Raw genomic sequence first — 27,803 nt, 5'->3', positions numbered from 1 at the left:
CTCTCTCTCTCTCTCTCTCTCTCTCTCTCTCTCTCTCTCTCTCTCTCTCTATCGCTCTCTGCCTCTCTCGCTCTATCTACGCAACGGCAGCGTTATAAACGCTGCGCCAGAGGAATGAACACGATAATGGGGCGGAGAGGGAGTAGAGACGCTAATGAATTCATTTGCGAGCCGAGGGAACCGAGCCGCCAAAATTGCTTAACGAAACGGAAGTCCTCTCGGCTGCCGACGGGATATAATTGTGATTCGACAACAAATTTTAATTATCATACCGCGAGCGCGCGGCCGCTCCGCTGAAATTAATCGTTCTTGTTGCCCGTGAGCGCGAGTGTGTGTGTATCTGCGCTGGATCACGGGCAGAATACACTTTGATCCCTTTGCTCCGCATCTCCTCTTTGTATAGCGGACCGTGGCCGTGCCGATGCGCATTTGCGGCGGCTCTTTTCTTTCCTTGCTTTGCCGCTGCCCGGCGCGTCCATAGCTGTAGTAAAACTTATTTCGGCTCGGTTATTGAAATGACCGCTCGTTCGAGCTTTATGATTTTATTTTTCTAATGGCACTCGAATGGCGCTCACTGCCAATTTTTACACGGGGTGGTAAATGAAGCGCTTCTTCGAGCATGCCAAGCGGCCGGTCTATTGCTATCTAAACTGTTTCTGTACTTAACAAAATTTTACACCGCCCATTTTGTTTAGCCTTGGCGCTACGCAGTGAATGAGTCAGTATAATAGTCGACGGCTTAGGACAACGTCGCCCCTTTCTCCGAAGAGCGCGCCGTGTAATGACCTACAGGCTTAAAATATTTTGTACATACCTGCGTCAGGTGTATCGATATACCGTCCGGAGAGTAAATAAGGCAGGGGGAAGGGGCAGAGGATGGGAGGCCCGTATAGGCGTGGAAAAGTTTATGATGGGTACGGATATAATCATTCCTGCTTTTGATTCTGACAACAGTTTACCTTTATTCGTGGATTCGAGCTCAATAACAGTGATGAGTGCGCGCATCACTGATCTGTGAAATCCAGAAGTTTCCTGTAGGTGAGATGGTTTGGATTTTTAATGTGGCGCAAAGTTTTTTCAGAATAAATTTTACTCGTTTACTCTTTTACTCGAATTCCACAATTTTCATCGTAGTTACCCGGACAGAGAGGGTAGCTGCATTCGATACAGGATGACTTTCTCGGCGAATACGATCTCCTACAGGAACATCTTCCTTCAAGACAAAACTATTGAGCTGAACAAAGCCGTAAATTCGGGCGATCGGCAGCTCGTTCAGACCCTGCTGTCCGTCGACAAGCTCGACGTCAATTTCACTCCAAATGGTCGCGACACCTACCTACACACAGCCATCGCGCGACGCGACCTGGCCATGGTCCAGCTATTGGTCATGTTCAAGGCGGACTTGAATCCACTCCTGCCAGCCCGTGACGCGATCTCGCCACTTTGGATGGCAATGCTTCACTCCTACGACGAAATAAGCGAGTTTCTGGTGCGAGCTGGAGCCGACATCAACGAACGTTTCAGGTTACAGTTTTGCGGAAAAAAACGGTTTGTAACAGTAAAAAAGCGCTTGGCAAAATACGCGCCAGCTATCTTTTTTTATTATTAACCTCACCAAGTAAAGATGTTACCAAGTTACCAATTTTTTATATTCTACTTGCCAAGTACTTGGTGAGAATAACCAAAGATATACTTGGTGCGTATTTTGCCAAGGATTTTGTTAATGTAACAAACCATTTTTTTTTCATGATATCACTGATCATATGCAGCAATTACACCATTAACGGCATTAACGGGGGCAAGACCTCACTGCTGCACTTGGCCGTTGCTCGCAACCACGAGGCTCACGTCAAACTGTTCCTCGACTACGGGGCCGACGTCAACTACCAGGACACCTTCGGCAATGAGAGCGCCTTGCAGGTAAGCTCGGCGAACGATCTTGCTTGTTATGCAATCGAGCTAGATGCGCCAAGTGACGAAATGTTTGTCTTTTCAGTGCGCCGTTTTTCGAAAATTCATCTCGCTGGCGACTATCCTCATCTACAGGGGCGCAAACCTGGAGAGCGCCAACGTCGACGGCATGACCAGTCTGCACACAGCGCTGATCATCGGAGACGTGGATCTCATCAAGATGCTCATACAGCGCGGCGCCAACGTGAAGGCCGTCGACAAGAGCGGCAAAACTGCACTCCACTTTATCGCGGAGTCCAACGTGGAGAACATAGAAATCGCCGAGCAACTTTTGCATATGGGCTTGAGGATCAATCAAAAGGAGTTCAAACGCAACTTGGGACCGCTACACGTCGCACTTCTCACCGGAAAGGATAAGCTGGTACGTGAAGAAATGCGTATGACGTCAAAAAAGAGAAAATCGTCATAGAAAAATTGAGATTCAATTATATTACGCTCGAACCGTTTTGCAGGTGAAACTGTTTGTGCGGCACGGAGCCGACGTGACGGCAAAAATATCCAACGGCGTCTCTCCACTCAGCCTCGCCAACTTATGCTGCAGCGCTAAGACCATGAGACTCATGATTGCCAGGGGAGCAAATGTCAACGACAAAACAGACGATGGCGGAACGACGCTTCACGTGGCTGCGCGACGCAATTCAGCCGAGAAAGTCAGGGTTCTATTGCGATGCGGTGCCAACATCAACAGCCTCGACTTGAGAGGCAGCACCCCTTTGGGCTGGCTGGAAAACTTCCACAGCGATGTAGCGAAGGTCTTGGTTAAGCAGATCGCCATCATGCACGCAAGGGGCGCGTTCATCGAACTAAGCACGATGGAAGTGATTTGGGCGATCGTGCCGCTGATGGAGCACTTCAACCAGTGCCTCGCGGAATTGAAATTCATCGAAAAGAAGCCGTTCTACCTCAGATACACGCTGCGCACCGTGCTCGACGAGCGCCCGATGAAATTGGCAGCCTTGACGAGGAACAGCGACTTTGTCCTCGGTTTCCAGTCGATCAAGCTCAAGCTTGAGGTTCCGAATTTCGCAAGGGAGATCTGCATCAAGTTTATGTGTGCCCTCTTACTGAAGTACCTACTAAGTAGCATGGAGGAGCACCTGAACAGGGTATTTTATGACTCGCTGCCAGAACCCATTATTCAGGCTATAGCTTATCACATGAATACGCAAGATATTCCGTATTTGGTCGAGCGTCTGGTGAGAGCCATAAGACAAGTGCAGGAGAAAGCGCGACGAGCTCGTCGAGAATTAGCGACCGAGGAAACTACTGGTCCTGCTGAATAGGCGAGTTAATAGAGAGCTTCGGCGCGTCTTGGTGCGCCTGTTCACTCCAACCGACGGTTGTAACAGAACGTGTAGAGTATCGCACGTTGCTTGAGAAGTGAGACACAAAACGAACGTTACTATAACAGTAAACTAATGGTCTCAGATGAAATATTGTTTATTACCCATATGTGGTATTAATACACACGCTATATATATATATATATATTATTTGTACGCATAATGGTGAACAAGAGTAATCATGAATAATCGTAATATGCTATTACAAACTTAACTATTTTTACATGTATGACTGATTAATATTTTTATACGATCGATTCATTCACCAAGCCTTGATAAATAAACATGCAATTTTTGTCACTTCAGAATGGTCGTCATAATTTCCCCGCTCACAGACCCTCAACTGTACTCGTGTATGTTCGTATTCCGCGAGTGTCACGCAAAAGCACGCTCTCCCCTTTCGTTAAAAAGCCTCTCCGCCATCCATCCGACGGCACTTCGACACAAAAAATCGACACTTCATTAAGTCACTTCCGTCATAAATGTTTTACGGCCGCGCCCACGGGACTAGAAGCATTCGATCTCCCCGAAAATCGAAGCCTCGAAAGTCCTTCCCGGCACAATAGCCGCACTCTTATTTTACATTATACAGCGAAATCGGGATGAAAAGGCCGGGCGACTTCCGCGCGCCGCTCGTAAAAAGCCCGCAGACGAGCGCACATTCGGGCTCGTTTCTTTTTCACCCGAGAGAGCTTGCCGGTGTACGTATTCGAGAGGGTCGCGACGCGGGCTTTCAGCTCTCCATACATCATTTGCATAAAGCGCCGGAGTTTTCGCTCTCGTCTCGTAAACGTCAGAGACGTCAAGACAGCGTAGGGCAGCGCCGAGTCTGCCTGCGCATATAATTTATATACCTATACATAGCAGCGCGTATAGGAAGAAAAAATCAGGCACCGCGCAAACGCGATACACGTCGACGCGTTCGGAAGCACAGCAGCGGTGGCACAGGTGAAGCGCGGGGCAAATAAGCGCCAAGAGAGTGACGCGAGGGAAGCGATATACAGTCGACGATGGGGCGCATTAGCCCTTAACGACCTTTTAGCGAGCCGAGTTTTTCCTCCTCTTGCCGCTGCTAGTGCGATGGCGGCCAGTAACTGTTGCCGAGATTACAGCACGCGCTCTCTACTCCTTGTCGTCGACTCAGCGTCTCTTAATGTCGACTTCTTCCGGTGCGTCTCTCCCGCCCGCTTGCAGGAGTGGCTCGGTTAACCTGCCGGGGCCTTGCTTGTTAAACGCTTTTTACGCCCCGAGCTCATCACGGAGCGATGTAAATTTCGGCGCCGTTTCGCTTTCATAAAGTCGGAGCTCGCTATTCATTGTCCTCGTCGGAGCTAGCGCCGGGCGGAGAGCTTTTTTGTCTCCCGGCTGCTGGGCGGGCCTTGAAAAAATTACGTCGTTAGCGCGGATGTGTGCGCGGCACGAAAAAAGTACGCCACCGCGCTTTTCAAACGATAGCTCGCTTTCGACCGACTGCGGGAAGACGCGGAGGGCGAAAAGCTGCAGCGCGCTCTGCTTGCTTTACGCGCTTGTCGCTGATTTTTTGTTCCGGCGCTTTATGTTCGCGGCTCATGTAGATATAGTTCTTTAAATTCAAAGAGAGGATTTGAATATCTCGTTGCGCTGCTGCAGCTATACCGTACGTCTCAGCGCGCTGGGCTTGAAAAGAAAATTATGGAGTTGTTTGCTCGATGTTACGCGCGCGCGCGTCGCTCGGAATTATTTTAGCAATTTTAATGCTGATTGCGGTAAAGGCTCCTGTCGGGCTTGGCATTTTTTATTTCATCTCCGGGAAAATTAATTTTTCTTCGAAAATTGAATTATACAGACGCTGCTTATCGTCCCATAGCTCGCGAGAAAAAAAAGCGCCACCCCGAGCATTCGTAATGAAAACGCAATCGTGTGAAATCGCGTCAAGGTCGCCACGCGCATCAATTCAGCAGTCCTCCCAAAAAGAAAGGGGCGCAAAATCAGAGCGCGAGCGAGCGAGGCAGCAGAAAAAGCGGGGCCAGCCGAAGCGGAAAGTACGGCTCCCGCTCGAGATCGCCGGCTCGATAAAATATCCAATTTAAAGTTTCATCGTAATTTTACGATTCTTGGAAGTAAATTAATAGTATTATCTGGCCGCACCTCTGGCAGCTCGTACAGCCGATCGCGCGAGGGGCTAACTTCGGAAATAAGCAGGACTATTACTCATTATAGCCGGCAGCTCTTATCGGATATACTCTTCTTCTTCGTCGTCCTCGTCGTCGTAGACGCAGTCGTTCTCTCCACACACAAATGTGCCGCACTCGGAGAAACTCGTTCTCCGATCTCCCGTTGTAGGCCGCGCGATTATTTGGCTGCCGCCGTCGCGAGTCCGACGATAATATAGACGGAGAGGATCGCGCGGCCATACTCTCCGTCCCTTACTTTCGCGCCCGCGTTTTATCACATCGCCGAACTCTTAATTGATTCAGCAAACTTGAGAGGGGGTATGTCTATACGAGATGGGGAGACAGCGGAGCTTGGCTACTCATCGATTTGACTTTTAAGCGCGCGTCTCTGCAGCTCCGGCACCGCGTCGCGCTGAAATTACAAGAATCACCGAAACTTTCCGAAGCTTTTTGTACTTTATTTAATGCCGAGAGCTCGAATTTCATCGGCGCTGCTGTAATTCGATAGCGAACGAGTCGTCGTTGTTGAATCCTAACCGCAGCTATAGAGCTGGCTGCACTTTCAAGAAAACCGCTTGAGCTCTCGTTGATGTGTAACGCGATCGATAATTATTTCAATTCCAAAGCCACTGATACGTTTTACGAACTTGCGAATCTCATGTAAATAGAGATTGGCCAGAAGTTTGTCATTGCTAGCTCATTTCAAATCGCGCTTTTTAATGAAAAAATTCGTATAGTACTGGAAGTTAATTTTAATGAAACTATTAGACTAGCTCGATAAACCTTTGTGATTTTATTATGAGTTCTCTGTGATTTTCACCCTTCGATTACTACAAGTTTTGATACTTTTGTATTGTATATGTATAGAGTAAACTTAGAGAAAGTGCAAAGATGTTTACTCAAAGATAGATTTATTTTGAATGACAGTTATTATTTACAATCAATAATATGAAGTTACAGGAACGTTAATTGAAATATACTACATTTTGCATAGATTATTTTTTAGTCAATTTTACCAAAAACTTGTCTCTGATGCACGGAAACATAGTTGTACCAAACTGAAGGTTTTTATTACACTTTGTCTGTACCTTTCAAATCCATGCTGAAGCTCGATGAAATTTGTTTTAAGAGCCTGGCATCGGAGTTGAATTGTCGGCCCTCGTTGTAGAACACAGAAGTCACAGACAGACCATCTCCAGTGCAATATATGGCTTGGATTTGTAATCGTTATCATCCCGCGTAGATTCCTCCCTTTTTTTAACCTACTTTTAGAGGATGCCTCTTCAAATTTATCTTGTGCAGGATCTCGAAACTAGAACTCGATCCTCAGTGCGCAGAATATAAGCTCTGCTGAACTTTCTTCCCATGATGCTTTTCAGTTGAATTGCAAATTGATGAATAATTGAAGAAAAATTCGAGTTATTACAATGACGTGCTTACAAACGTGCGCGATCGAAGCAAACAGGATATTTTTTTTAAAGAATTTCGCAACTGACACTTCAATTTATATAAACAGTGGGAAGCCTGTATCTCTTCATGCTCTTTTCAAAATGGTGCTGCTTATATTGGATTACGTGAATTGAAAAACGCTTAAAGACGCCATTATCAATTGTAGATCGTCGATTGTATAGCAGCAAAATAATATAAGAGTTTTTAATTATTGTGAAGTTCCGTAATCATATTATCAATTTCCAACACATAATAAATTCATGAATTTTTCACCACGAGGAAATATTACTTTCAAACTTTGATCGCAAAGCGAGAATAGAATGTTTGTTTAACTATCAGTTTCAATTCACATATACCTATATACAACAAGAGCATGTTTACGTTAGCAACTGAATCATGAATATTCATTTGCGGTGACTGTACGCCGTACATTGTATACCTCCGATATATGTTTGACAGATTTTGGATTAAGCCGAATCGATGAATTTCAATCAATAGTATAATAGATTTGCAATACCGTGCAACTGAGGCTACGATTCCATCTCACATTATTGACATCAGTGTTTTCAAGATTATTTATAATCCTAATGTACTATAAGGCTCTGTAAGTGATCAATTTCCGATCGAACATCTTCTCCGTCCGTGGCCGAACGGTCTCGTTCAGCTAAACGTCTCGAAAGTGGCATTATTTCGAGCGCTGAAATTCCAAGTTTATGCAGATACGACGGCTCTCTCGAAATAGCCCTTGAAATCTGCGGCGGCGCTTCGTCCAGGCGGGATTAGCATAGAGTGTTTTAGCGTTTATACAAAGAGAGAGAGAGAGAGAGAGAGAGAGAGCGAGAGAGAAAGAGAGAGAGAGAGAGAAAGAGAGAGAGGGGGGGGGTAGGGGCGGGGGCTAGGCGCAAATTTAAATGGTCGCTTCAAAAGGAATACATAAGTGCATAGACACGAGCGATAGCCGCTCGCGCGTCTTATCTAATGTAAATCCCTTCCGGACGGAAGCGGCCGTCGGTGAGAGGATCGAGGCAACCTGCACGTACAGAGTATTCCGTCTCTCCCGATCCCCTGCCGCCGGGTCGCTCTCTGCTTCCCGCGCGAGTAATTAGACCTTTTGCATAATGGATCGTGGTCATAACGAGAGATAAACTCCGTGATATCGTAATTCAAGGAAGAGCCGGAGGGGAGGGGCCACCCCCGGCCCGACTTTGCTTTCCTTTCGACGCGCATCCGGGCCTATCGCACGAGCCGAGTTATACGGCCGCTCGTTCCATCTCCCGGCTTTTGTCGCGAGCGCGGCCGGCGGCCGCCGATCGAGCAGCTTTTTGTTTAGCTAATTTACCGAGCTCCGCGCGCCTAACGCAGATTAACCGCCTTTTAATTGCTTGATGCATAAGCGCGCGCTGCGCAATTCATTCATTCCGCGAATGCATAGGGCGATTTTAACGAGCGGCGGTGCGAGCGAGATAATTGTTGTTTAAAATTCGCTCCGCTTTATACCGATTCGTCACTCGAACGCCGGCCGCGCTTTGATAGGGTCAGAAAGTTGCGTTGGGCATGAGATAATAAGAGACACGTCGAAAAAGCTCCGTCGAGCAGAAGAGGGCTGCGCATATCGCGTGACCGAAATGATTCCCGAGATCGGATTGTTGGACGGGGGAATTACGCCGGCCAAGATCCGACTGACCGACGCGATAGAGACCGCAAAGTACACAAGCTGCGCCTGCAGGAGTCGTCGCGGAGTTTCGAGCTCGGCTCTCTATAACAATGCACAGCGGACTACTGGTCAAACAGAGATTTATACCTATCAATCGCCTCTCGCGATGCTCGCCCGCGTATAGCTCGTGTTATTCCAAGTTCAGTCGAGAAGCTCGCGGTCTACTTGTGCATATTCGTCTGTTTTTCTCGGCGCTCGAATTCCGCGAGTATCGAGTACTTGCAGTATCGCTCTGCGATTTCGATCTTCAGTACGGATGCACTAAGAAAAAAAATTGTTGCGATCAATGAAATTTTAATTGAACCCATTAAATGGCAGTATTACATTATTCCGATATAACATTTAATTGAGTCAAATTTATAAAAATAACATTATTTAGCTAATCAAATGAAATATAACTTAGATTTGAATAAATATATTTTTACTTCAACAAATATTTAATTATTCCTGAACACTCATTAGTTACAGTAACTAAATATTTAATTGTTTTAATACAACAGCTCTATTTAACTAATAATTTATATAGTTTGTTCAATTAAATATGACATCCAAAAAGTAAGATGAATAATCTTCGGAACTCGATCAATAGTTACATACATGTAATATTTCATTGATTTAACTTATCATTTGAATAAACGTTGCGAGTGCGTAAATGTTATATTTTTTTGTCTCTCGATAGACAATAAAATATAAATCAGTAGAAACTATTATTTAATTAGATTAACGATATATACCTCGAACCAATACATATATTCGATTGGTATAAATAAATATTTATTTGAAATACAAACTAGACAAACTTGAAACCATATTATCGCTATTTTCGACCTACTTAAATTCTTATCACGCATCTTATCGCATCTATCTAACTCAACATATATATTTATCCCACCTAATACCCATACGCATACAGACGCCCTTACGCTCGCAATTTGCAAATTTCACATTCAAGCTGTAAATTTTGATCTTCCTTATATATATATGAACCAACGACGATTTTGTGCACTTTCGGGTGTCCGAGAAGACAGACGCCACCTATCGAGCAAAATCGCATCAGCCTATCGGGCTCAACGATTCCGGCGTGAATTTTGCAATGGCATATTATGAATATCAGTTACTTAGAATATTATATGATGAAATATTTAATTATTCTACTTGAATTAAATATACTAACTTATAATTAAATGTTATACTGTATCTAAAAAATATTTTATGAATATACTATTATAATTAGTTATGGTTAGTAAAATTTAATATATTCTAATTACAATTAATTAAATATTTATTGATCTGAATTCATATATTTATTTAATTTAATGAAATAATTTATGAAATTTGTTTCGACCCGCGAATCCTGCACTTAAAAGATAATTGGATATTCGCGATCGTGTTGAAATTTTGCTCGGCTTAGGCTCGGTTAACCGACGGGAACGTGCAGAGAGATGGGCAAAGCACTTTGTACACTGTCGTTTAAATTTAAACAGAATTGGAGCCTTTATTGCTCAAAAGTGTGAGTACAGGTGTGAGTGTAAAGAAAAACGCGGATCTTAATAAACAATTGAAGTGTTATAGATCGATGGTTCGGGAGTGTGTTGAATGTGTGAAAAACGTGGTTCGCGTCTCGAGATGGTCCACGCGGGCGAGCTTCTTCTCATGAGAGTAGCCGGAACCAGAAAGAGAGCGAACCGGGGATGCGCTCCGGTTTTAAGCCTTTCTCGCGGGAGCCTTTCTACAATGCGTTCCGCTCCGTCTGTTCTGTTCTGTGCGTTCTGTTCCGTTGCTCCGCGGAACGCGCATTGCAGTTGCCCATCTACGCGTTTATATAAGTTTGGTTATTGACATGTAACCGTAACAGTTTCTCTACTTACAACTCTTATTAATTTATGCGTGTCGCTTGTGCTCCGAAAAGTTTCTTGCTCCGAAATGCTTTTTTGTCAAAAGGATTATTTCTAAGGTAATTTATCGATAAATTGTTTTTATAAGATATCATGCCCAATTATTTTCATTTTTTTTTTACATGGCATTTGGAACTCGAAAGTTCATCGCCTCATCTACGCAAGCCTTCCACGCTGCCCTATCTTGTGTCAACCCCACCCTAGATGCACCTCTCCGATCGACACCCACCCGTCCTATTTCTACTAGATCCGCTTTTACGTTGTCCTCCCATCTACGTCTAGGTCTACCTAGAGGTCGCGTTACATGGTCGTCTCCCATTCTCGCTACGTGCCCTGCCCATCCCAATCTGCGCGATTTTATTATTCTGTTAATATTTGGTGACGCGTACAGATTGTGTAACTCATCATTGTGTAGTCTCCTCCATTCCCCGGTTTCCTCATATTTCTGCGGCCCGTATATTTTTCGCAAGACTTTATTTTCAAATACCCTAAAACGGTTGTCCGCCTGCTTAGTGAGAGCCCACGTTTCGCACCCGTACAGAACCACCGGCAGTATTATTGTCCTGTATATTCTTATTTTAACGTTTTTAGACAGCAGCCTCGACTTAAGTAAATTACTCACGGCGTAGAAGCAAGCATTACCCGAATGGAGTCTCTTATTTATTTCGACATTAATCTCGTTTCTATCATTTATGGTCGTACCCAGATACCTGAATTCGCTAACCTTTTCAAAAGTAAAATTCCCAACTCTGAGATCTTCCTCCCCTCTGCAGATGCCTAGCTTATCCACAATCATGTACTTTGTTTTTGATTCACTTACTTCTAACCCTGTATACTCCACCGCTTTTATCAGGATTTCCGCGTTTCTTGCTACCGTTTCCCTACAATCCCCCAGTATATCCAAATCATCTGCGTAGCCTAGTATCTGCGTTGTTCCATTAAGCGTTGCGCCCAGCTGGCTAACCTGCATTTTTCTAACGGCATACTCTAACGTTAAGTTGAACAGCACCGTAGAGAGCCCATCCCCTTGTTTTAAACCATCGCGTATCGTGAAGGGTTCTGATACATTACTGCCTACTCGGACCTTTCCCGTGCTTCCGTTCAGACATATTTGAATTATTCTCACGAGTTTTTTCGGTACACCCAGAAGTACTAGAATTTGATACATTTTGCTTCGCTTAATAGAGTTGTACGCTTTTTTAAAATCTATATCGTTGGTGTATGGTTTCGCAAAATTCCCACTTTTTCTCTAACAACTGTCTTATGGTAAACATTTGATCGCTCGTCGATCTGTTGCGCCGAAATCCGCACTGATAATCTCCTACTATATCTTCCGCGAATGGAGTGAGTCTAGCTTGTATTACGTTTGACAGAACTTTGTAGCACGTTGCTAAAAGTGAAATACCCCTATAGTCATTGCAGTCTGTCTTATCCCCCTTTTTAAAAATCGGTATAATGATAGATTCCTTCCAATTTTCGGGTATTGTTTCATTTTTCCAGATGGCACATACTAGTTTATAGATTTTGAAAGTGAGCTCGACGCATCCATATTTGAGTAACTCAGCTGGTATAGAGTCATTTCCCGCGGCTTTATTGTTTTTTAGTTTTTTAATCGCGGCCTCTACTTCTTGGTAGCTCGGTTCCTCCACGTGGGGTTCAGCAGTGTGAATTTCGTCCCCTAATTCTTCGCTATTTTCGTGCACGTTTAATAATTTATCGAAATAATTTTTCCACAGCGACAGTAATTCGTTGTCATTTGTTACGAGGTCCCCGTTTTCGTCCTTCATCAATTGCGCTCTACTCCTAAAACCCTTTCTGATGACGTTAATCCCTCTGTACATTTCGCGGGGGTTATTTTCCTTACTGTTAGTTTCTATTCTCCTAATAAGATTCTTTTGATACTCCCGCTTCTTATTTCTGTAGATCGCGCTCGTCTGTTTCCTTACGTTAGAATACTCTTCTACGGTCCTATCGCTTCTATTTTGTAAGCTATCTAATTTAGCCTTTTTGCGCCTTTCAAACCGGTCTTTTTTCAATGAGGAAATGATCAATTTGGTTCTGTGTAGCCCCGTCCGGCGATGTCCACGTTGCCTTGTGTATGTTCTTGTGCTTAAAACACGTAGTTTTGATTATAAGATATTTTGCCGCCGCAAAATTTATGACCCTAATACCGTTATCATTGCTGGCTTCGTGCAGGCTTTCCTTACCTATAGTAGGCCTAAACATTTCCTCCCTACCTATTTTAGCATTGAAATCGCCTAATACTATTCTTGTGTCGTAAGACGCGAACTGGTCGATTACCTGCTCTAAAGTTTCGTAATAGAGATCCTTAGCTTCTTCTTCTTTGTCCTCCGTAGGACAGTGTACATTAATAAATACATATCTATACCATTCACCTTCGATAATGATGTACGAGAGCCTATCATTGACGGATTTGAAACTTTTAACCGAATGTATGATGCTTTTGCTTACGAGAAATCCGGTGCCTAGAGATCCCCCACTCCCGGCCCCATACAGGTACGTGAAGTTACCCGATGCTAGTACTCCGCCATCTGGCCACCGCGATTCCTGTATTGCTACCAAATCTAGATTGTACCTATCAGCTTCCTTTACGAGTTCTTTAAACGCACCTGCTCTGTATAGACTGCGAACATTCCAAGTTCCGACCCTTAAGTCCCTTTTGGTTCGGATTTGATTTTTTTGAGCCATGATGTTATGTTAAACCCGCGCGCTTCGGATCCTGTTCCGATCGCAGGTGAGTCCACCGTTCTAGAGGTGATAACCCCCATACCTCTCTAGAACTAAGTATGAGAGCTTTCCGACTTTGACGAGGACAGTCAATTCGTCGTCAGACAGACTACGGTTTCATTCTCGCATCCTAACGCCCCCCTGCAAGGCAGCGCGCCTTCGCTGGCATCGTTACCGCGTAAGACCAGGTGACGAATCATTCTACACATCCCCTTTCGGGGCAGTTGTCATCGCTCCCGCATCCTCCTCGGCAGCAGGATTTTGGCCCATTTTTGTAATGTGTGATGAAAGAGATAGATTGAGAGATAAGAGATAATGTGAAGTGTTTTTGTTGTTGGGGTGCTTGCGTAGTGTTTCTAGATGAATGCGTTCGACAGTGTGGGCTCATCAGACCCACGCCTGTTCCTATCGGCTGTCCGCGGCTGCTTATTCAATTTATTCGCAGCTAACCTCTTTCTCAGGGGCTGTTCCTCTATCCGCAACCTAAGGACGCGCTGTGTAGTGGTGATAGGCACCCACCCGTCCGATCTGGACGACAACGCCCAAGACCCGCTTAGGGTAGCGGCATTGTAACAGGCCCAATTATTTTCATAATATATTTAATTATAGTACTGATTTATTTATTTTAAACTTTTTATTGTTTGCAATGTGTAAGATTATTGATGTGTAACTAGATTTGTGACATGATTTACAGTTATTTATTTATTTTCAAGTTTAATGTCAAATATTTATATGTTCTAGAAAATCACAGCTACACTGGACTTAATGCCCTTCTAATACTACGTTTTAAAAAACGATGGCTTACAAGATCATACAGTTGAATAAAATTGTTTATACTCATGTGCATAAAATTATAAAATTATTCATGATCTTTTAAAGCAAAATATTTAAATATTTGGTCAAATGCACCATATTGATCCCTTAATTGAGGATAAATATGTGGTTTTGTCCACCATCTTCTAACTCGTCTCTTCTCTATTTTTTTCAACAATTCAATCAAAATTTGACTTTGACATATCAAAGCTAATTGTTTTATTTGTTTATAACTTTGATTGTAATGCATTTTTCGGAGCACAAGTGATACGCATAGACCAATGACAGAGTTGTAGTAGAGAAACTGTTACGGTTACATGTGAATAACCAAACTTATATAAACGTGTAGATTGGCAACTGCAAAGCGCGTTCCGCGGAGCAACGGAACAGAACGCACAGAACAGAACAGACGGAACAGAACGCATTGTAGAAAGGCTCCGGTAGTGGGAGTGCCACTCTCGTCGCGAAACGTTTCGCGCACGTCCTCACGCTGTCCTGACGGCCACGCAGAGAACCTGCGCGAACTCGGTGCTACGCGTAAGTCGACGCGCCAAATTCAAACGGCCCGAACAAAATTGATGAAATATTTTATTGGAATAATCTGATATAATATTTGAATTGCGGCAATCAAATATTTCATCAGTGTTTAATCCTCTTAAACTTTCTCAATTAGCATAACCACTGACTCAATTCAATGTTGATTAACATTGTTCGAATTAAATATTTAATTGCAAAGGCTATTTTTTTTAACGAAATATTTAATTGAATTGAACAATTTTTGGGATATTATGCATGTTGTATTAAATTTTTATTTAATTGAATGAAATTGATTTAATTGATTCAATGAATTTTTTTTCTCAGTGTGCGTGAAAAATAAAGGGTAAATTCGTTGGTTTGCCTCTACACGTAACGCGATCCCTCTGCATTGGCGCAGGAAATATGAAATTCGACGACGTGGGAGAGTGGCGCACAGTTCTCTCGGTATAATTGCTCTAATAGCGCGTATCGTACACAAGCCTGCGGAGCAGCAAACAAACAATGTTTCCCCCGCGCAAAGAATCCAAAGTTGCTCGCATGCATAGCGACAAAGTAAGCGAAGCTCGAAGCGATTAGGGCTTGCGAAGACGCGGACCCGCGAGCGGGGCGTGCACGCGCGCGCTCACGTTATATAACGTACAGAACGCGCCGATTTCCAAGTCACTCTCGACGTGCAATTACGTGTCATTAAGGAAAACGAGGCTGCTACTGCTGCTGCTGTTGGATATTTCGATCGCTTCGCGCGTGTGTGTGCGCGCGAGCAAGGACCTCCAAGAAGCTAGTCGAAAGCGATTACCAACCACTTTACAAGTTAGCTGCTCTCGGCTGCAGCCGCGGCTTCGGGATTACCCTCTCGTCTCTCGCGTATACCGAAATTTAAGCCAGCAGCTCTGGCGCGTACAGTATTAACGTCCTCCTTGGAAGGCTGTATGTTTCTCTGCATGTCGCCCCTGTGGGTGTGCCCGTGTGTTGGCGCCACAGCTGAGTACGGGCTAAAGCGGCTACAATTAGCGTGCGTGACTCTGTCCGCGCTCGCGATCATCGTCGCGCTGTGTGTTGGCTGTGGGAATCTATTTGTCCGCTCTGATGACGTACGGCACGCGTCCATAGCACCGAGTGGTACGCAACTATGATAATGCGCTTCGGCGAAGGATTATCATGGTTGCGTATACCATCGGCGGAATTAAGGAGAGAGCACGATGAAATTTCCCAGGGAAAAAGCGAGCTCGGATAATGCGACTCCGAAATCAGCCTGAGCAAGTTTGCGAGGGCTTATTGAGCTAAGGTGAATGCCGAGATTATGAAGGTCCTCTATCAGCGCCGGTATTACGCGTACCTGCGTCTACGTGCAGAATAACGTTATATTGTCGACGATGTTTACAGAGCCGCCGTGCGCCGATAAAGCTTCCCGCTCTGCGTAATATTATACACACGGTCTTCGACGAGGATCTTAATATCCGCTTATAGAAATGGGCGGCCTAATTGCCGCGCAGTTTCGGAGGGTATGAATTACGACGGCGGCTCCTTGTTCGCAAGCCATCAACCGCGAAACTTGACGCCGCGCGACGCTCTCCTCAATTTCGCACGCGTCTCCGTCTGTGTGTGTGTGTGGGTGTGCGCGCGCGAGTCTATACAAGCGCGGGGCTGGATTAAAACGAGGCCCCCTTAATATCTGTTGGCGAATTGTAATTAACTCGTAATAGTCGCCGCAAGAGCAGCAAGCCACGAATGAGCAATGGAGCCGTAAGTGGCCGACGTCCCCATCGACTACTAATTGTGATGCGAGGACGCGTGCACCTGCTGCTGCGGCTGCGCCGGGACCTTGCGAGCCGTTAAGAATTCATCGGACCTCGCGGAGATAAGTGCCCGGACCGCCCTGGGATTTCCGCCGCGAAGAAATTGATGAGGTGCTAGCCGCGCGCACCCTTGTAATTACATCTATTATGGAAAGTTGCAGACGACGAGGAGAGCTGTAATTACTATGCTGCTGCCGCCGCCGCGAGCGAGGTATATCAATATTGCCACACGGGATTGCGTCCGATGTCGCGGATTCGCTTTTTCGCGGCTTCGGAACTTCATTTAAACTTTGCCCCTCGTCTTCGGACTTTGATTGCAATCTCGCTACTCCAGATGCCATTCATTTTTCTCGATACGCGGCGGCCGTTAGGAATACAGCCGCGGCGCGAGATATGATTATTCGCCGCGATAAAACCGTGCGCTGCTTATCGCTGCGCGCGCTAGCTTCTTATTAAAGTCATTTCTCCCAAGATGACTTCCTCGGCCTCTCGCGTCGCAAAAGCAGAAAAGTCTCAACGCCGCCCGGCGGGTTTAATCTTTCAACGGTACTGCCGGCAGCCGATCGTCGCGAGGGACTCGTTCCTTTATTGCGCGCACTACGATTACATTACGATTTTATTGCGGCGTATACGGCCGAGAAAAACGGCCAAAGTTCGCGGCGTGCGATATAAGGGGGAAAACAGAGGAAGATCGGCCTTCGATTTTTCACGCGTCGACGAGGGAACTCGCGCCTGCGGATATTAAGCGTATTCGAAACGCTCAGCTCGCCAGGCTGCCGCGAAAAGGTTTGACATTAGAGGTCTTCCAATATGGAAAAACGTGTTCCTCATCCTCGAGGTCGTCGAGAGGAGGAGAGCACAAGGCCTCCTCGAACATTACGCAGTTTAGAAATATCATATAATACCGGCGGCGTGTTTCCGAGATATTGAATTTTAAATGCTCCCCTTCTATCTCACCGGGGAAAAATGCTATCGCCAAGCAGTGACGATTCTACACGCCTTGAATTTTCCTGCTCCGCTGCGCTTGCTGCACACTAGCAGTCGTCTCATTCGAATTGGTACTTTCGTCGGGAAGTAATGAGTACGATTGTTCGCGTATCGATCGCTGCGAGAGCGTAAGACGGTGCAGGGATATTATATTGTTTCCCATAGCGTGCGCAAACTGACATGTACACAAAGTCCCAAGTGGTCGCCGCCGAGATGCGAGACTATGCCAATTTGCCTTTGAGGGCTCCTCACTACTCCGACTATTCCCCATCTACATGCCGCTCAGTAGTCCCCACGAGGTTCTTAAGTCTTGAATCGCCTTAAATCAGAACTCGCGAGTGAATCGTATAATCGCTTCGTTGCAATGAAAAAGTTCACCAGAATTGTTGATACGTTTATAGATTATACGCAGCGATCATGAAGCCGGGCTAAAAATGACTGAGTCGGGTACTTCTTGCGCATTTGATACGGCTAGGCAGCCTTAATGCATGCTTTCAGCGAGAGCAAAATGTGAGGCACTTTTACAAGATATGCAAAGAGTACGTGGCTTGCTGTGAAAGGCGAGGGATGATATGAAGCAGTGCTGACAGTGCAGGCTCAATTCGTAATGCGCTATAAGCCCAGCAGCCTCGCGGAGCGTTTAATATTCATTAAACTCGTTAGCCCCGTTTAATGATTGCCTTTAATATTCATTTTAAAAATTCAACTGGCAATCATTTTTCCAAATTTTTTGAAAGCGAGGATCGAGCGGCGATGAAGGGCGATGAACGTCCAATCTACGAGTGAGCGAAGCCATGATAATGCAATAAGCAGAACGTATTGCGCAAACAATCGGCAAATAAACGCCAGGAGCTTGCGGCTCGCAATCATATAGGAAGGCGCGCGCGCAAGAAAGAAGTGAATAGCACAGCAGCGAACACGATGAAAGCGTGATTGTCGCATGGCGCAGAAACGGCCGACCAAGTTGACGACGATGAAGCCAGACAGAAAAGAAAAGAAAGGCGGCGCGGGGGACGATAGAAATATCGTTAACGAAGGGAAAACGGTAGGCCCCAAGGACCGATCAGCCGTCCTATTGAATATATACAGAAGCTCTCGATGAAAGCCAGAAAAAGGTGGACCTTCGACAAATAATAATGACTGTAAGGACTGTAAGGAAAGAAATCGCGTGCATTATCGGATGGCGCGAGCTCGATATTATCATTAAAGAGCGGAAATATAGAAGCGCGTCGCTTTCTATGATCCTTTCTTTCTGCGCGAATATAACGATTATTTTCACTGCGGGGCGACTCGACGATCCTGTTGTTTAAATATGAATTCAAATTTCATAAACGCACATTATAAATTCACGCTGCCACGCGACAGAAGCTAGAGGGTAAACGTCGTAAAACAAGATTACTTCGACATAAAGGCAAACTTCGGCACTTTATACTAGAAGCGAGCGGCTTATGCTAAAAAGTACGTTTGTATTATTCATTTATTCGTGTAACCGTATGAAAAGCAAACATTCTTTCTGAGGCTTTACAATCCTGCGAATATTCCAAGCATGAGCAGTGTTCGCCTTTCGAGTTTCGACTGCATTCCTGAAATATCACGAAACAGTACACTGAATCGTTTGCTAATTTTTTATAAATTCTGATACAAAGACAGTAGACTGACAGAAAATCGTTCGACGAAATGGAGATTTTCCTAGCAGAAAACGTCGTGCCCCCATTGATATTACCATTCTGGAATTATACCTCATACAAATAGAAGCTGCGTCGCGCAAACTGGACTGGTCGAACTCATGCCTACCTCGCAGCTGCAGAAAGGAGCTTCAGGTCCAAAATAAAACTCTCGCGAACATGATAGTATAAGATTATAAGATATGCATTTAGGGCGCATGCATCCGATGTGTATATAGACCATCGCAGGGGCCCGGCGGTCGGGTTTCCCCGTCGTCATATCGGCAGAGAGAAGTATTCGCCGCGGGCTCTTTCAGCATCATTAGAAGCGTTCCGGGCCTCCACCTCCTTTCCCCCCCCCCCTGCAGCTCTCGTTTTGCTCGTCGCAGTCGCCGCTGCAGCTCTCTCTCTCTCTCTCTCTCTCTCTCTCTCTCTCTCTCTCTCTACGTTATAGGCAAGAGCTGCCGGCGGCGCGTCTTTGTGTCTCATAGTCGTCGTCCTCCTCCTCGTCTTCGTCGAAGCCGGCGGCAGCTCGGCCCGACTGCGAATACCACCTTCTTTATCAATGCTTTGAAATATATCGGCGCGCGCGAGACGAGCCTGCAGAGTGAGTGAGAGAGAGAGAGAGAGAGAGAGAGAGAGAGAGAGAGAGAGAGAGAGAAAAAGCGTCGGGACGCTAAAGCGCTTTTCTCGACGGCGGGACGAGGGAAGCTCCGGCGGGCAGAGGAGGGGCCGAGCGAGGAAAAATGATAAAAGCTTCGGTGCGCGAGCGGCAAAGGAAATGCCAATTATTCGCGATTGTTATTCCGATGGGAAAGAATTAGGTTTGTTATATGGGGACGGGAGCGGCTGGCCGGGTGGGACGCAGCGGTATAACGAGTAAACCGGCAGAGGGTGGATCTTATTTTGTCCGCGTCCTTTGCAAAGATCCTGCGAGAAACTGGCCGATCGTACACGGATTGGACTTTTATTGGAAACGCGCGCGCGGCAAAGCGAATCACAAAGCCATTGATTTGCATAATCACGACGGCTACGGGGAGGATCTTTTTCGATTATTTCATCATTGCAATATAATATTTAGTATACGAGTACACGCGATAAACTCGAGACACGAGCCTTCCAGATCATTATTCCACGTGAGAAAATTGCAAAGGCAATATTTCAATATTCCGGTATACTTCACGTTGACACGTACACTTAGAGCCAGCGAAGTGTCTAAAGATTGACAGACGTCAGAAGACGTTTGTCGTCTTGGCGGCTTCCATCGCCGACACGTACATGTACAACGTCCCATGGAGCTCCATCGCGCACTCTCGGGATTTTTTCTTTACCCGTTGCTTGACGCGTCTGACGCGCGACTGATCGTAATAGAATTTCGCGGCTTTGGCTGCAGAGAAAATAGCTAGCATTGGAGCGTCGCACGTCACTTTGGTTTGCCTTTAACGATTCACGTCGACGAGCCTCAATCAATGCCACGAGCAAAAGCCGCGGCGCGACCACCCCCGCATTTTTCATTGCGCCCTTTTTTCGGCTTTTTCGAATTCCACCGCCTTTGCTCCAGCTCTTGCGCACATCTGCCGCGTGTATGTGTTTGTTTTTCAATGCACCACTCGGTGACTTTGATTTGATTGCGCATACAGCGGCCCGTTTGAGGACTCCTCAACAAGTGGAGTGAGCTCTTTTTTAAAGAAATTACCGCACGCGCGCAAGTACGAAACGAAGATGAGGGTGTGCGGGCTTTTAACGGGAGAGCTTTAAGTTCACGAGTTGAGTGAATATCGATAAACGCAGGGAGCGAGAGATGTATATAAATAAATATATATAAATATATATATATATATATATATATATATATATATATATATATATATATATATATATGTGCAGTAACACTAAGTCAGCGCAGTATGCAAATTTTTTTATACCGAAAACGTGACTTCTGAGAAAGCAAAAGCTCGCGCTGCCCGCGCTTATTCCCCTTCCTTACCGAGCGCTCTAATTTCGAAAGGCGAAACGATCAATGAGTAAGAAAAAGGTCGCGATACTTACATCGCGACGGAAATAATAGCATACCAGCCGAGGAGAGGAGCAGAAACAATGCGGATAATCAGGAGCACGGCGGATATCGCGCGCGGCGCATGGCGTTGTTCGGTATCCTGGAGCCGCGCTATTTGATTCCGGGCTCGCGGTGCGCTCCGCATTGTTTTCGAGCCTGGCGTCTCACTCGGGGGTGAGCTGCAGGCCGAGAACCTTACCCGGACTCGAAGATGCCCGGCGCGTATTACCCCATCGCTGCGGTATGGCAAGGTGCTGCTGCTGCCCCAGGACACGACCGCCGAGCATGCGAGACGCGAGCAAGCCTCGTTCTCGACGCGTCAGCTATCACGCTGCGGGAGGCTCGAGTTTTCAGGGGCCAGCTCGCCCGAGTATGCGGACGCGGGCTCGCTGGCGTGGTATAATATAAAACGCTCAAAGTGCGCGCCTTGTATGAAAAAGAGCAACGCGGAGTTACGCTCCCATAAACCGATCCGGACACAAGCGTGCTGCGGGAGCCATTAGGCGCGCGAGCATCTCCCATTCAATTCTGGCCAGCAGTAAAGTGCAGAAACAAATGTCGCATGCTGTCTCCGATTCCCGCCTGTCACATCGAGTACTTATGCCAGCCTACTCTCGCATTATCGCGTCGCGCATAAAGTGCCGTCCAGCCGGCTCCGGATATATCTTCAGGGAGAGAGGGCATTACACGAGCATATACATTAGGCTAATTCCAGTACGCGTGTAACTCCCACTTTGGCCCGGGACGTTGGTTGGCTATGTGGCTGTACGTAAGGCGGAGGTCGGCGTTAAATCTCGGCGCACGTAGCACACAGCCGGGCCGCGATCTTTGCATCGTAACTGCCGAGTTATGCGCGACGCGGCGGCTGTGTGTTTTGCCGCGCCGGCTAATTTTATCGCCTCCCCCCCCCCACACACACACACCCACCCACCCCCCGCCGCTTCCTCCCGCGAAGGGAGATGTTCGACGAGGGGATTTCTTGCCGGCGTTGCTTTTTTATTTCGCCCCCGCCGACAGGAGGGGAGCTGTACGCGGCGGATAATTAGGTTCGTCCCGCTCGCTTGTCGTCGGGATTTCTGAGCTGAGCGAGCAGGCTCGACTGGGGGGTAAAAAGGTGCGAAGAAACGCAAAAGCATGTCGGAGGAAAATTGACTTTTTACGAGGCTGTTAGGGGCTTGTAAAATAAAGTGTCCTGACAGCCACGCCTCGTTCTTGGCTCACTGTTATGCTTTGATCTAATTTTTTTCATCTCTTTATGTGGAACATATTCTATACTATGCGGCTTATGGAAAGATCTATATCCGCATTATTCGCAGTCCATGCTGTTCATCGAGACACTTGTGTACACAGATAAAATTTAGTTTGCGTTACCGCGCTGTGACCGAAAAGTATACCATACTTTTTACGATATTATTGCATTATATTCTGCATCATTATATTTTAATCATACTGCAGAATTACTAATAATTAGAATGTACGCTTTTCTATAGCTTTCAATCTTCATTCTTTCATTCTTAAATCTTAAATTAAACGATAAAAATTACTGTGAATATTTTCCAAACAATATATGCGGCTGTTTATACACCAGGCGATCCGGAATACGTTTATTTCTCGTGTAAATCGCTATGAACGTGGATTTCGTATCTTTAAATACATTCTTTCATGAAAAAATGTCAGAAATGGCTAAAACAAGTCCAGTTATTGCTGATTTGTACTAGTCGTATAACAACGACATAATATTATGTCCATTTTGCAATGGTTTTTTGAAATGTTGTTTTTCAGTCATGTTCAGACTTTCTATTGATTTATTTAAAACAAACATATTGAAAGAAAAATATAATGTAGGAAAGTCAAAAAAAAATATATAATATTGTGTACCGATTTGGTACTTTGTACATTTCTTATGGTTTGTATTACAGTTTGACATATAATTTTTTTATACTTTATTACCAACATTTACATTTTATTATATTTCGTTGTTGTACTATCTTCCATTAGATTTTAAATATTTAATACACAAAAGATAAACAAGAACGGTAATGTTGGATAAGTGCATACAGTTCCCGCAATAAGGGATAACTTCGTATTTTTGCAAGTTTCCACAAAGCAACGAATATATAAAATGTTTGTTGTGAACCGTACGGTTATTTATGTATTATTGAATGAGCGAATTGATGTGTACCGTGTATATCGTGCAGCACCTTGTTTGTTCTGACCTCACAAATAAGTCTTTATATTATTAAAACAAAACGCGGACTTTTTTTTGACAAAAAGCGGACTTATCGCGTTTTGCCTGTAGGCCACAACATTTTTTCTTTTGCACAATATGTGTACATAACGTCGTTCCGTACGAAGACTACCACAGTTAAAATTTTCCAACAAAAACTAGCACAACTCACGATTTGCGCGAAGAGTAGCACCGTTCAGAAATGCGGTCAAGAGTAGCATAACTCGCGACTATATATTACTTAAAATGTGAGTATTTTACGTTTTTATTGGATTATTTTGTTGGTTAAGTCTAAGAAAACCTTGAACAAAGACAGACAAACCTCAAAGTTTAAAAAGGTTACGGAAATCTTGAAAGGTTTCTAAAAAAAGTGAATAATTTAAAAAAATGTTTGTTAAAAATTATTGTATTTGTGAAAACAGTTTTAAATTCGGTAGAAAGTTGTAAATTGTGAATATTTAAAAATGTTCATCAGGGACATTTTCGCAAAAATCGGCCAATTTTTATAGAAATTCGTTGTTTAAAGTTTGAGTTGTGCCAATCTTCGCGGGAAATTTTGAGTTGTGCTAGTCTAGCGTGCGTGAAATGAGTTGTGCTACTTATGACGGGAAATTTTAACAGTGCTACTCTTCATAGGGAGCGACGATATGCAAATAATCATGACAGTAGCGACATTAAAGGGGCTTCTTTCAATACTTCACTAGTCAAAATGTATACCTTGTTTTATCAGACATACTTTGCTGATGAAGCTATACGAGATATACTCACACAAATTAACAATTATACATTCCAATTCTAATTTTCTATAAAAAGTTCCATATCAAAGCAGATTTGACTAATTTTTTGAGGTTAATTGTAGGTTTTTGATATATTTACTAAACTTTTACAGAACTCATGAGCGATATTTTTGAGGGGTAAATAATGTTTATCGCGCATTCATTTTTTATTACAATAAACATTTGAACAAAATTGAACTTTTGATCGCATTGTAACGCGCAAGTGAAAGGAAATCGCAATTTCCCATTAGATCCTTGTTAATACTGGCATAAATTGAAAACATAATACTTTCGGTTGTGTGCCATGAAACCTTCTGAAAATTTATTGTGTTTTATTTTTTCCAAAAACTTTTTTCCCGTGATTGCATTTGCGAAAAAAGTATACGAGGGAATAAAAAGCTACTTTTGTCCCACTTTTCAGGCAATAAAGTGGCTATAATAGTTAAGCCGTGTATAATTAGTGCATTATGCAACAAGGAAGTAAAGTCGTTGATCATTCCCGTGGGTGAGAGTTTACTGCCCGAGCGAAGCGAGGGCAGTAAATCACTCGAGAGAACACCGAGAAAAATATATAGTAACCATTACCAGAATTTGACTATAAACTCTAGCAGCATAGGTATACAACAATATTTAATATTAATTATTACTCATAAATTTATAGTAAAGATTTTTGAAAAAATCGGTTTGAAATCGATGATTTTTTTACTATATCCAAATAATCAAATTTACTTTATTCGTATAGTTAGTTTTACTATAACATATTTTCGTAAAACGTTTTAAAGGACTATAGAAATATTGAGTTAACATCATGAATGAGTTTCTACACATTACACGTTTCTACACATGAATGAATAAAAATTAACTATACATATGCATAAATGGTATTTATAGAATTAATATAGGGATAACTTTAAATACATTGTATACCTAAAGTATTATGATAAGCTGGCAGTCTAAATATCACATTATATATTTAAAAAACAGCTGTTATAAAATTCTTTGTCATTGGTATAACGAGCATAAAATCAATACTTGTGTATTGAAAGCGCATATTTTAGTTGAATTTCTATGGTTATTTTTTGTACTATGATATCTTTAGTAAATTCTTGCCTAAACCAAAAAAAGTAGAATAGGTATTTGAAGATGGATATTGACTATAAATATTAAGTACCTATTACAATTTTTATGGTAAAAAATACTAAATCATTTAGTACGCTGTACTATGCTCTAATAGAAAATATAATTAGACAATTTATAGTAAACCTGACTATAAAAATTGTAAAATCAACCTGACGAAAAAGGCCAAAAATTTTACTAAAATAATATAGTAACAATTAGTAAAATATTGTTACATTTACTATAAATTTTGTGATTACTACCATATTTCAAATTATTATGGCGTATAGTAATCTCTACTATGTCGATTTTTTCTCAGTGAATAATCGACTTTACTCTTGTGTTGCATATAGTGCTTTATTCACGACTGAACTGTGTAGCCACTTTATTTCTTGAAAAGTGGGATCTACAACAGCTAGATTGAATAAATTAATACAATTTTTTTAAATATTCAAATTTAAAAAATTTTTTTTCTATAATTTTTCTACTTTTTAACATTGTTGCAAAATTTTCCAAAATTAAAAATTTTTTTTTAAATTTCCCGCATTTTGCGGGGAAAAAAATAAAACGTTCTTTAGTCCCGCTTTTCAGGGAATAAAGCGGCTATTATAGGTCAGTCGTGAATAATAGTACATTATGCAACAAGGGACTAAAATCGTAGATTATTCCCGCGGGTGGGTTTACTGCTCGAGAGAAGCGAGGGCAGTAAACCCACCCGCGGGAATAATCGACTTAAGTCCCGTGTTGCATATAGAACTTCATTCACGACTTAACTGTGTAGCCACTTTGTTCCTTTGAAAAGTGGGACTTACGTCAATACAAATTGAATGTTTTCAAAATTTTCAAGTTTCTAAAATTTAAGTTTTTCAAACATTTTTAAAATTATAATTTGTTCATTTTTCCAAAAAGGTGTTGATTTTTTAATTTTTACAAAAATGTATTTATGTAACACGCGAACGATTTTCGCGTTTTTCGTACCTATTAATAGGGACTAAAGTGACTCTTTTTTGACCGGCGGGCAAAAAAGTTATTTTAGCGGGCAATAAAAACCTTTACACAATATATTATTATTTTTTAAAAGATTAAAAAAATTTTCCCGCTTATTTGCGGGAATAAAGTAAATTTATTTCCGCAAATGAGGGAATAAAGTCTTTATGCCCACAAATGCGGGAAAAAATATACGAGGGAAGCTACTTTAGTGCCGCTTTGCAGGGAATAAAATGGCTATTATAGGTAAGCCGTGAATAATAGTATATTGTGTACCAAGGGCGTAAAATGGGCTTTTTTAGGCCGAGTGTGGATTTTGCAGTACAAGTCAAGGCGAGGGCGTTTACGAGCCGCAGACGAGTACTGCAAAATCCACGAGGCCAAAAAGCCCACTTAGCCCTTGGTGCACACCATATTTTATGTAACGCGCGGACGTATTTTCGCGTTTTTTCGTACGTATTAAGAGGGACTGATGTGACTATTTTTTGACACGGCAACCGTGCTCGTGTCTTGTTCAAACATTATATAAAATAAATAAATAATGCAAATTTATCAAAATCAACTTTTTTTTTAAATTACAAAAAAAATTTTTTGCAAGTGCGGACCTTGTGGGGACAATTACGCCGATCCACTGCCCAGGAAGAACGAGAACGGAGGAGTTTACGGAACAGGCATCATCGTCAAGAAGTGAGTAACCGCAAATCCTGAAACGAATCGTTCAGGTACTTGTCCGATTCACGGCAAACTAACGAAAATGTAAACTGCAGCTACAAGAAAGGAGACCGTATCACCGTGACCGTGAACCTCTCTGCCAACCACAAGGGATACTTTCATTTCGCTGTTTGTCCACTCGAGAGTGCGAAGGATATCGAGACCGAGGAGTGCTTCGAGAAACACCCAGTGAAGCTTGCCGACGGCTCCGACAGATTCACTATCCAGGCCGGTGTCGACGGTAACATCGACGTCGACGTAGTTCTGACGGGTAATCTGACCTGCGGGCGCTGCACCTTCCTTCAGGTGGCACTACCGCATTGGCAACTGCTGGGGCTATTGCAACGGCAGCAAAGGTGAGAATGGCTGTGGACCCAAGGAAGTCTTCAGGAGCTGCTCCGACATCACGATCCTGTAAAGAAATATCGAGATAATGTTCGATTGTTGCGTTGTTTGAATAAATATTCATTATTTTTTATTGTTAAATAGTGCTTCATTTTATGCACAAGTTTACTGGCTTTGCTTGTACGAGTACAGACGACAAACCACAGACTCTTTTTTTTGGTTTTAAAATTTCATGAAACGCCTTTTAAATTCCTCCAATAAACCACAATTTAAAATCTAAAAATCGATAATCATCACAGAATAAAAAGGATCTTCAGAAATTGATATCAATGGCGAGCCCTAGGCTATAAGGAGGATGGTCCCGATTCTGGATTCTCTCCTCACTCGAACTGGCCCAATCCTCGATCGCCCGCGATGTCGAAGATTCGCAAAACTTTTCCACACGTCCGGGACCCGCGGGCATTAATCACGACAGTCGAGCGGCTCGCACGCGCGCGTGCGTGCGAAAGCTCCCG

The 27,803-nt window shown here is 43.7% G+C and overlaps 1 protein-coding gene and 1 pseudogene across 2 annotated transcripts; both read left to right on the top strand.

The window, feature by feature from the left end:
• Positions 1-877: 877 nt before the first annotated feature.
• LOC100679694 (putative ankyrin repeat protein RF_0381) lies at positions 878-3,622 on the top strand. 2 transcript variants are annotated; one of them, XM_031925401.1, is made up of 5 exons: positions 878-1,038; positions 1,135-1,548; positions 1,770-1,920; positions 1,997-2,332; positions 2,424-3,622. In XM_031925401.1, exons 2-5 carry the CDS (start codon positions 1,172-1,174, stop codon positions 3,252-3,254), a joined length of 1,695 nt encoding a protein of 564 aa, XP_031781261.1. In that variant the 5' UTR covers positions 878-1,038; positions 1,135-1,171; the 3' UTR covers positions 3,255-3,622. The 2 variants fall into 2 exon arrangements, with proteins under 2 accessions (XP_031781261.1, XP_016837069.1); XM_016981580.2 differs by having other exon boundaries at positions 917-1,034.
• Positions 3,623-18,346: 14,724 nt separating this feature from the next.
• LOC107980634 lies at positions 18,347-27,374 on the top strand (annotated as a pseudogene).
• Positions 27,375-27,803: the final 429 nt, after the last annotated feature.

The sequence above is a fragment of the Nasonia vitripennis genome, assembly GCF_009193385.2.
Source record: "Nasonia vitripennis strain AsymCx chromosome 2 unlocalized genomic scaffold, Nvit_psr_1.1 chr2_random0010, whole genome shotgun sequence".
Lineage (NCBI taxonomy): Eukaryota > Metazoa > Arthropoda > Insecta > Hymenoptera > Pteromalidae > Nasonia > Nasonia vitripennis.
This window is presented reverse-complemented; position numbering and strand designations above follow the sequence as displayed.